At 42.1% G+C, this 9,615-nt stretch overlaps 2 protein-coding genes across 5 annotated transcripts in view; both read right to left on the bottom strand.

Moving 5' to 3' along the window:
* Positions 1-4,232, bottom strand: part of cdk16 (cyclin dependent kinase 16) — a 35,657-nt gene extending 31,425 nt beyond the window's left edge. For all 4 annotated transcript variants that reach the window (XR_002276009.1, XR_002276010.1, XR_002276011.1 and 1 more), the window contains exons 1-3: positions 4,019-4,232; positions 2,321-2,515; positions 673-825 (exon numbers count right to left, since the gene is read on the bottom strand). Coding sequence is in view for 1 of the 4 variants with exons in the window: in XM_020613738.1 (XP_020469394.1) it covers positions 673-825; positions 2,321-2,515; positions 4,019-4,217 (547 nt within the window). In the remaining 3 variants the exon portion in view is untranslated. The remainder of the gene's footprint in view (positions 1-672; positions 826-2,320; positions 2,516-4,018) is intronic.
* Positions 4,233-4,388: 156 nt separating this feature from the next.
* abt1 (activator of basal transcription 1) overlaps positions 4,389-9,615 on the bottom strand; it is a 12,635-nt gene continuing 7,408 nt past the window's right edge. The window contains exons 2-5 of the mRNA XM_020613739.1: positions 8,653-9,001; positions 8,233-8,408; positions 5,955-6,140; positions 4,389-5,824 (exon numbers count right to left, since the gene is read on the bottom strand). Of these exons, the coding sequence (XP_020469395.1) occupies positions 5,669-5,824; positions 5,955-6,140; positions 8,233-8,408; positions 8,653-8,983 (849 nt within the window). The 5' untranslated portion in view covers positions 8,984-9,001 and the 3' untranslated portion in view covers positions 4,389-5,668. The remainder of the gene's footprint in view (positions 5,825-5,954; positions 6,141-8,232; positions 8,409-8,652; positions 9,002-9,615) is intronic.

Raw genomic sequence — 9,615 nt, 5'->3', positions numbered from 1 at the left:
ACACACACACATTGATTTGCTTCATGTTTTGACTACTGCTATGACCAGCTGCAAAGCTGGTAACAGAGACGTCTCGGTTGACGTTTCTGTGTAGTATGGGGCTAGCCCAACCGAGGGGATATAATGTATAGGCCTGGTGGGTTCAGGGTCTTTCATCTTACATCTGCCTGCGTGCAGTTTGGAGATGCAAGATACTTGAGCGTGTAATGTTAATTTTACCTGTGATCCTTTGAATAAATCAGCACTGTTTTGAAGTTACTTGGACTGCCTCGTCTCTCAGAGTTAGCAATGGTAATACGAACCATATCCTACAGAACCCAATCCTAGCTAGAGTCTAAATTTAGTTCAGGTACATGGTTGTAAAAGTCCCTGGTTGGGGAAAGGGGGCCTACCTTTTCAGCGTTCAAGAACGTTGGGGCGGGAAAACAGAGCGGGAAACAGAGCAGCATGCTTTTATTCAGAAAGGAAGAAAAGTACTCCGGTATCATTGTTACAATGATATCTGGACATTTCGCATCATTTGTTAACAGTAAAAGTAATGTCAGGCTTTGGTGTCTCCTTTTGAGTTAATATTTAAAAAAAAATAACATGCATTTGCTGTATAACTACCCAGTCTGATTGTACGGTGCAGGTAGTGTAGTATTTGTATATATGCATTTACAGTATTAGTACCCAGTCTGTTGGTATGGTTCAGGTAGGAGCTCAGGCTGCGTCCGAGGCCTCGCGGTTTCCTCAGTGAGCTGCTGTACGACTGAAGGATAGACTGAACAGAAGAAGTAGAACCTCGAACGTTCATACCAGCAGAAGAAGAATGAAGAGACACCTCTGGGGATGATGGGGGGGTTTAAAAGAAAATGGAGAAGACAAGAAGAAACAAATCAAGTTATAGAAAACAGAAATTAAAAAAACAAAAAGCAGCAGAGTGCAGCAGACTGATGGGATTAATTCTCAGCAGACAACCAGTCACAGTGATAGATAAAACCGCGTGATCACATAAGAGGAAGGAGTTGTCTGTGAAGAATCACACCGTCAACCTCTTCTATCTTGTTCTAAATTAAAGTTCACTGACAGTTCTCGCAGCTCCATAGTCACACTTGAATCTGCACAGTAATCAGTGCCTTGCTCAAGGGCACCACAGTGGTGGTAATGACAAAGCTTTTCCTGTCCTCAGATGTATCCTACTGGTCCAGGGATCAAACCAGTGTCCGCACAGTCACAATGTCCACCTCTGAGCTGCACAAACACATGAACTCCATGTCTTTAGTTCATATTTATAGTCAGTGAACAAGAGGTCAGAGGTCAGATCAGTCTTCATCTCACACTGCACCTGTTTCCACATGTTGGAGGATGTTCCTGTTACAAAACACATTGTTTATCAGGTGATTCACAACTCAAGACACCTACAGATAAACTGGTTCAGCTGTCCACACTACTACAGTACACCCCACTGTATCCCGGTTTAACACTGTAACTGGTCCCAATTTAATGCAGAACCGGTCCCAGTTAAACAGTGGGATTTAGCTCTTTGTTATATTTGTCCTTCGCATCACTGTGCTGGAGTTTTTCCTGTAGAATGAGCAAGTCACTTCGATGCGACTGTGAGTCAGTGTTGGGGGTCATCCCTATGAGACATCCAGTCCTTGGATATCTGGAGTGAAAGCGGGATCTGTATTCCAGGCAGGAAGTCAAATACATTTCCGGGGATGTTGTGCTCCATTTGCCCACTGTCACCAATTCTGTGATTTTCATGGACAGAATTTCAGTGCACAGCAATGGCGAGGGCGCCGTCTGGTTTTGAAACCTCAGAATTGCTTGTGCAAGTTCTCCCAGACCAGGAATGGATTCAATATCAGAACAGAACCAGGCTCAGGTTGAGATCCTCTGAGGAACTCAATTCATTTGACAAATGTTTATAAATTTATAAAACAAACATGATTCTGGACCAATACGCAGATATTTGATGTTCAGAAAGAATCAGTGATTCTCAGCAGCAGGTCGTCTACCCTGCTGATCACACATGGGAATGTGTGCGTGTGTGTGGCCTTGCTTAAATATACTTGTGGGGACGGAGCACAGGGAGCACACTGCTTTGTGGGGACTGGAGGCTGGGCCCCGCAACTAATTGGTTGAATTTTATGAAAATGACGGGGTCTAAGGTTAGAGTAAGTGTCGGCTTTGGTTAAGGTTGAGGGAAAGGGTTAAACGTTAGGCAAGTAGCAGTTCTCGTTAAGGGTAGGTCTCCTGGAAATGAATGTAAGTCTAGGTACAGACCCTGTAAGTGACAACTGCCAGAATGACTGTGTGTGCGCATGTGTCTTACCTGAGTCACTGTGTGATGTCACTTCCTGACTGATGGTGTCACTCAACGTCCTGTCCCCTTCCCCAGCCCCTCCCCTCCCTAGAGTGAGAGACAACTGCCGTTTAATCTTCCTCATCCTCTCCATGAGGGGGGGTCGGGGGGGCAGGGGAGGGCGTGATGCTGAGGGGGGTGGAGCAGCCAGCCTGGAGACCACACCTGGACATATAAAGGGAGGAAATCAAGGCTAGAATACCACAATAATATTTTCACATAAAGTCATCACTAAGGATAAATCCCAACTCCCTTAACTGCATCCACCCACATAAGATGTGAGAAAAAATGTGGGAAGGAGAACATGCACGGAGAGATGACTGGAGGGCACACTTTATACAGACACGAGACACCTCTCCTCTGAGCCTTCATCTGAAATGCCCAGTCACCAACTGATTCTCTCAAGATGCCAGACTGGAACAACAACTGCCAGGTCAAGCAAGGTTCAAATCAAATATGAGAACTGGACAGCTGCACCATACCGGAGGGTGTAGAGTGAGTTCTGATAGCAAAAATCCATTTTTGTTTGTTGTTAATAAAGCTATGATACGAACTGAACTCTGAGGTCACAGATGGGCAGCTGGACGTTAGTGAAGATGCAGAACTAACACAGCAACTGCACTGGGCAGCTCCGTCAGTGACAGACTGCTTCATGTGCATGACAGAGCGTTATCGCAGGTCCGTCCTTCCAGCTGCTGTCAAACTGCAACACTGTCCAGCCAGCACTGCTGCCGGTAGGACCCCCTCCCCCCGCAGTTACTCACACACCTACAAACTGTAAAAATTCATTAATACCAGTGTGCAATATTGATTTACTTTTTATTATATTTATATTGTTTATATTGATAATAGCCTGTCTATTACTTTATTACTGAGTGCATTGTTTTTATCACCTTGCTGCTATAGCTTTGTTAATTTCTCTGTTGTGGGACTAATAAAGATTAATCTCACCAGAATCAGAATCAGCTTTATTGGCCAGGTGTGACAGACACACGAGGAATTTGACTCTGGTACATCGGCTCTCAATGTGCAAAACAGTAAACCAGCATAAGGCTGTGTAATATAACAAAATAGCAGTATTAACATCAACAAACAGTGCAAACAATGCAGAAAAAGCAGTGTAAACAGACATATAAATAATCTTATAATTAATAGTCTCATTGCATTTCGATCTTAGTTAAGGTTTTCCACTGATTAGAGATTAAAATAAACACAATGAAAGCATCCTAGTAAACAACCTAAACTTTTTGCTAACAAACTTTATCCACTCAAAAGTGGCTAACGCGCTGTCATAGGACCGGTGTATTACGTCACTTCCGGGTGTTGTGACATAGGTCCACTCAACATGAATAATTAAAGATACTTGAGTTTTCTGGTTAACGGCTAGCGGCTAGCTAACGGCTAGTGACAGTCTCCTGTCAGTTTACGGTCTATGTTCTGGAGGGTTTCTCTGTGGAGTGTCTATTTTCTATTTCATGCTTCTATAGGAGTGTATGAGGACGGGACCCGTCTATTTGCTGCAGTACATGTTCAATCAGCATGAATCTGTTATAAATAGCAGAGGAAGTGCGTTAATGTCTGAAGCTGCCGCTCCGTTAACGACTCCGTCAGTCTGTCATGAAACGGCTTCCCGGTCACGCATGACGGTCGGCCGTAAGTGATACTCACCGGCAGGGTTTGCCCCGGTCTGTCCCGAGTTATTTATGTCTCGGTTCAGTCTGACAGACTGTCGAGTTTTTCTGACTCCCAGTAATCTGCAGCCATGTTGCAGCTCCGCTCCTCCGGTGCGTATCACGGAACCACCCACCGCACCGTCAGTGACGTCACCCCGAAAAACACAAACACGCACACACTCATGAATTTCCATTAGTTCAGACCACAAGATTTATGATAAAAGATGTATTGGAAAATGATTTCCAGAATTCTTTTCTCATACTGAAGCAATAACCCTAAATTAACTTCAGAGTAGAAAGATGCGCAGCTGACCCAAGAAATAATTCATCAAGTTTTTAGATATGATCCCACTAATCTTTATTTTGAGAAGACAAAGCTTGGCATCAGTGTAAGTCTAATATTTATTTTGTCCAAAGGCAAAGTGGATCTTTAACCTTACCCCAACTGAAAATCACCTAAACTATTAATGCTGGGTCACACTATGAGGTTAGATCCTACACATAAAGATCTAAATACATTTGTGTTTGATCTGTTTGATTTCATCTCCTGCTGCCAGCAGCATTTTGTCCCCCTCAGCTTACAGCTGAATAAATACAGTCTATTTAAATTACTGTAACAACTCAGTTGTTAGGGCACATTGTTGGCCGTCAAGGGACTGAAACACCACCCAGGTGGATAAATACTTCCTGCTCACCACCAATCAGACAGAACCAGTGAAGCCTCCTGAATGAGAGGCAAAACGTCTTTTACCTAAAATTACGTCCAGATGCTTTCTTCTAAGTTTTCTCAGCATCAGGTATAGCTGCGACCGGATGCATTATGTTTTCAGGTTGCCAATGGAAATAGGCTACATCCCCACCAAAACATTTGACAGTGCATAAACCACATTTCTAGTACTAGTCAGTTTCCAACTCAGCATTTGAGAATGTGCAGGCATGGATTTGTATTAGCAGAAAGAGAGATGAGAACAAAGGAGGCCAGGATCATACGCGTAACAGATGATTTGAGGGAGCAGCAGGGATCCTCCCTCACTCTCCAGAGTGTGGTGTACAGCACTGCACAGTGTGAACATTATCTAATCATGTCATTAAAACCTTTTTCGTTTTAACTTAAAAGAGCGTTGGAAAGGTAAAAAAAAACAGTTACATGATTTTTATTACAGCATGTTTCAAACATTCACAAAAAGACAACATTTAAACTGAAAACACGTCCTGAAACATCACACAGTTCCAAGGCGCTCATTCAGGCAGAAACAGAAGTATTAACAAGCTCGTTAGGACTTGTGCGCTTAACGTAACCAGTCTTTTGTGCCAGAATTAAGCAGAATTAATTAACTTAAACAGATAGGAAAAAAAGACTTCAGAAGCACATTGAGGCGATAGGTACAAAATTCTGAAAATATTAATGAGTTTGATACGTGGGAGAAAAACAATTTTTTCTCAACAATTCAAACAATACTTTGCTCTAATCAGAAGAATCACTCAGTCAATCAATTAATCTGACCAGCAGCTGCTCTGTAGGCGCCAACGGCCATATTTGTCGGTGATGGTGGGTGTGTCAGCATCAGTTCATCACAATTCACATACTGCTTCTGTGGAAGCTGACCTGTCCAACAGCCACTCAGCTGTTTCTCTGCCCTCATTCTCACTGGTTGGAGTTGAAAATCTTGGCCAGCAGGGAGACGTTTGATTGACTCTTGTGGTGAATGAGGCAGGCCTTGTCCAGGTGCTTCTTCTTCTTCTTCATCTGGATCTCCTCCTCTGTCTGATGCTGAGTGAAGTCCCACATCTTATCATTCACCTGACAACAACAAATAATGTTTTACAGCGCACACTGCTGTCTCCACCTGTGCTTTATGTAAAGGTGTTGTTTTTAGCATTACTATACTTGCATTGAAGCTGCAGACAGAAGTGTGTATTTTTGAGTTTACCTGTTGTCCGGCTCTTTCTCTTTTCCGCCTCAGGTTTTCCAGGTGAGCGCTCTTGTCTACATTGTTCAGATAAAAGTTACTCTCTCTCTTTGCCTGAGAAACTTCAGTCCTGAGTCTCTGCTGCAGAACTGTCTGCTCATAGGCCAGCCGCTCACTCAGGTGGGTCCACAGGAACCTGTGCAGATACTACAAACAGACAGGTAAGTCCAGCAGTGGGTGAAGTTGGGCCAGTCTGTATCTAGATCTGGATCCTACTACTCTCAGAAGAACTCGCCATGGGAGAGCAATATCATAGCAACATTATTCAGTCTCTCATTTCCAGTGATGACGATATCCAAGGAGCATCGTCCTTCTGTGGCTTCAATCCTACAGAGGTTTTAAGGACCACTACTGTCATTACTCTTTGAGCATGTCAACTATAAAACTGTGGACCTTTTGAAATGATTTAATTTTTCACACCAAAAAAATGCTGTGTAATAAATGGCATGCAATCACCTGAGTACATCAGGAATAAGGTGATTCCACGGGGCCTGAACATTTCGAAACCACCTTGATTCAGTAAGGATGATCCGACTTTTAACACTGCACAGAACAGTGTTCTCAACAAGTGCTCATTTGCACCGATGGAAATTACTATGCATAACAATAGAGACTATATAAATATTTATCCTTTGCTCAAACCTAGTCACAGCCTAGCTTCAAGGCCTCCAGCTACATATCCACAATATACAACACGCAGTCATCAAAAAGTATGGCTTAAGGACTCAAACCCAAGGTAAAGACTTCTCTCTGCAATTTAGAACAAGAAAAAAGGCTCGTTATATCTCCCCACACCAGTCTGATGATGCTCCTGTTCTGGACATGAGCCAGTTTCTACCCCTAAAAACCCAGACCAGCAAATTTTCAAATCAAAACACACATGGTGGGACAAAGGGAAAAGATCAACTCAGCCATGGACCAGGCCCCAGGGGAAAGAAAGAAATCGTCTGATGTCCACTAAAGCAATTCTGAACTGACCCCCACTGAGCTTTCTGATTTGGAACTTGGCCTTTCTTAGCTCCCATAATGCACCTTCAAAGCGGGCGCACTGTAGTGGAAACAAACGCAGAACCTGTGACAAGCATTACTAATGACACATTTTGGTCCTATAATGGAAAATATTGCCTAAAGGGAGCATGTATAAAGTGAGGAGAATTGGACCTAACACAGAGCCCTGCAGAACGCCATGGCTAACTTCAGTCTCCACAGAAGATTCATCATTAACATGAACAAATTGGAATCTTTCTGATAAGTAAGATTTGAACCAACTTAGAGTGGCTCCTTTAATCCCAATAACATGTTCAAGTCTATTCTTATATTTTTTTTTTATATCTCTGCATTTGCTGCTTAAAGTGCCTTAGATTTTGTGTTACTTTTTCGTCTACTTTATATTTCATTTGTATTTTGTGGCATTCATGGGGACGGCAAAGTAAGAATGTCATTGTACAGGGAAACATGTTTCCTAACTGTGCATATGACAAATAAACACTTCAACCTTTGACCTATGGGAAAGAAGCAGAGTTGTGGAAATGATTTGATTAATACAGTGAACTCCAGGCTAATAGACCATCAACTAATCCTCTTATCAGGCATCAGTCTGTTTCTATTTTATTCTCATGCCAGCAGCTGCATCTCTAAGTATTTTATTAGGTAATGTTATACAAACACTGTGGCTAGCCAGTGCATGAAATGTACCATACACATCTCTGTAGTTACTAATTACATGAGCACACACACATTTTTTGGCTAGCTGGAAGCAATGCCCGTTGCACACTTAATAGAAAAAACCCTGATCACTGTACACCACCATGACAGCCTGCAGACAGGATGTGAATTTTGAACAGACAATCAGACAGTTTGAGCTGCACCGCAGACCAATCAAACGCAGTGAGCCGGTGCTTAGATCCCACCCTCTCGGGTGAACCAAAAAGAACATAAATGAAAACTATCCAATTTTTAAATGTTATATTTTGTGTTTTTATATTGTACATTTCATGGATAGAAAATTCAAAAATCAATTTCAAAATCTTAATTTTATACTGGTCTGAAAAAACTGAAAAATAAAATTTTAGAAAACCAAATTCTGTTTTCTATTTGTCACTTCTTAGATAGAAAATTTAACTGACAAGTGTTACATGGACCGTCCTTCACCTGACCTTTGAACTTGTGAAATAAAACAACTTTGAATGATGCCCTGTGTTGTCGGCTGTGATGTCACATGTTGCCAGGCAGAATGTACCTTGATGCACCAGAGATCAGAGGAGAATCGCTGGCGTTTCCTGGTTCCCATCGGTGTGTTGTGCAAAGAAGCCGCCACTTTCTTTGCCACTCGTTTATCTCTGAACTCCACCCATCCTTCAGTAAAATCACACCTCCTCAAACCAGTCTTCCTCTTCCTTCTCCTCACTTGACCATCTGACAGAGCAATACATAAGCGATCAGATAACAGAAAAAACCTGAACATCTGATATCAGAGGAACAGTGGCTGTTTTCAACACATCTGTGGGAACATCTGCAGCAGTGCTGCCTGTCCCAGCAGTGTTTGTCTATTGTAGAGAGGATGTGTGCAACTGTTGGGTCAGACTGATACCTACTGAAAGCATGAAGTTGTCCGAAAACTTTGGACTGGTAGTGTATGCGTATGCTCTATAGAAAATACCTTCAGGTTGTAAAAATATGCGTCCAATCTCTCCGTACACTGACAGCAGGTTCCTCAAGTGTTTGGGGCGGAGCCTTGGAGGAATATGACCCAGGTAGAGGATACCTGGAACACACTTCCTCTCTGGACAGGAACTCACTCCAACAACTTTTTGTTTGGTCTTCTTCTTCATCCCAGCAGTGTCTTCATCACCATCTTCATCATCACCTCCATTTTTGTATTTCTGGCCTTTATCACCATCATCCTCTTGTCTGACTGCAGCTGAACCCTCCTCCTCTTCCTTATCCGCTCTCTGAGCTTTAGTCTTCCTCTCCTTCTCCTCTTCTGTCATCTCTCTGCACTCTGATCACTACAAAAAAAAAACAACAGACACATGAACACATTCACTATGATGTTTCCTTTATAGAGCACCTGGAGCCAGCATAGAAAAATTTAATTACTGGATGGAAGAAAATTACTTGACAATAAGTCATAAATTAATGTTCATATGTGGTAACTTCAATATAGATTTGTTAAATCCTAACAAGCACACAGGAACTGAGGAGTTTATTAACACAATATATAGATGCAGTTTATACCCAAAAATTACAAAACCAAGTAGAGTAACAACCCAGCATGCAACACTAATAGATAATATAATATATTTACCAATGTTATTGACAGCAAAATGACAAGTGGATTACTTATAAATGATATTAGTGATCATCTACCAGTATTTGTGGTTTATGAGGGCCAGTATAGAAAAGAGAGGCCAAAAACAAATATTTTCTGTAGGAGGGTGACGAATGAACAGGCTGTAATGAGGCTAAAAGAGGATTTTATGGGGCAAAACTGGGAATCAGTTTACAGAGACTTAGATAAAGCATATGAGCAATTTTTAAATATATTCAAGAAAGTATATGACAGGAACTGTCCTCGTAAGCAATATAAAAACAAGAGGAATTACAGTGGGAAACCGTGGAT

This window comes from Monopterus albus, unplaced genomic scaffold (genome assembly GCF_001952655.1).
Source record: "Monopterus albus unplaced genomic scaffold, M_albus_1.0 scaffold138.1, whole genome shotgun sequence".
NCBI classification, from domain to species: domain Eukaryota; kingdom Metazoa; phylum Chordata; class Actinopteri; order Synbranchiformes; family Synbranchidae; genus Monopterus; species Monopterus albus.
This window is presented reverse-complemented; position numbering and strand designations above follow the sequence as displayed.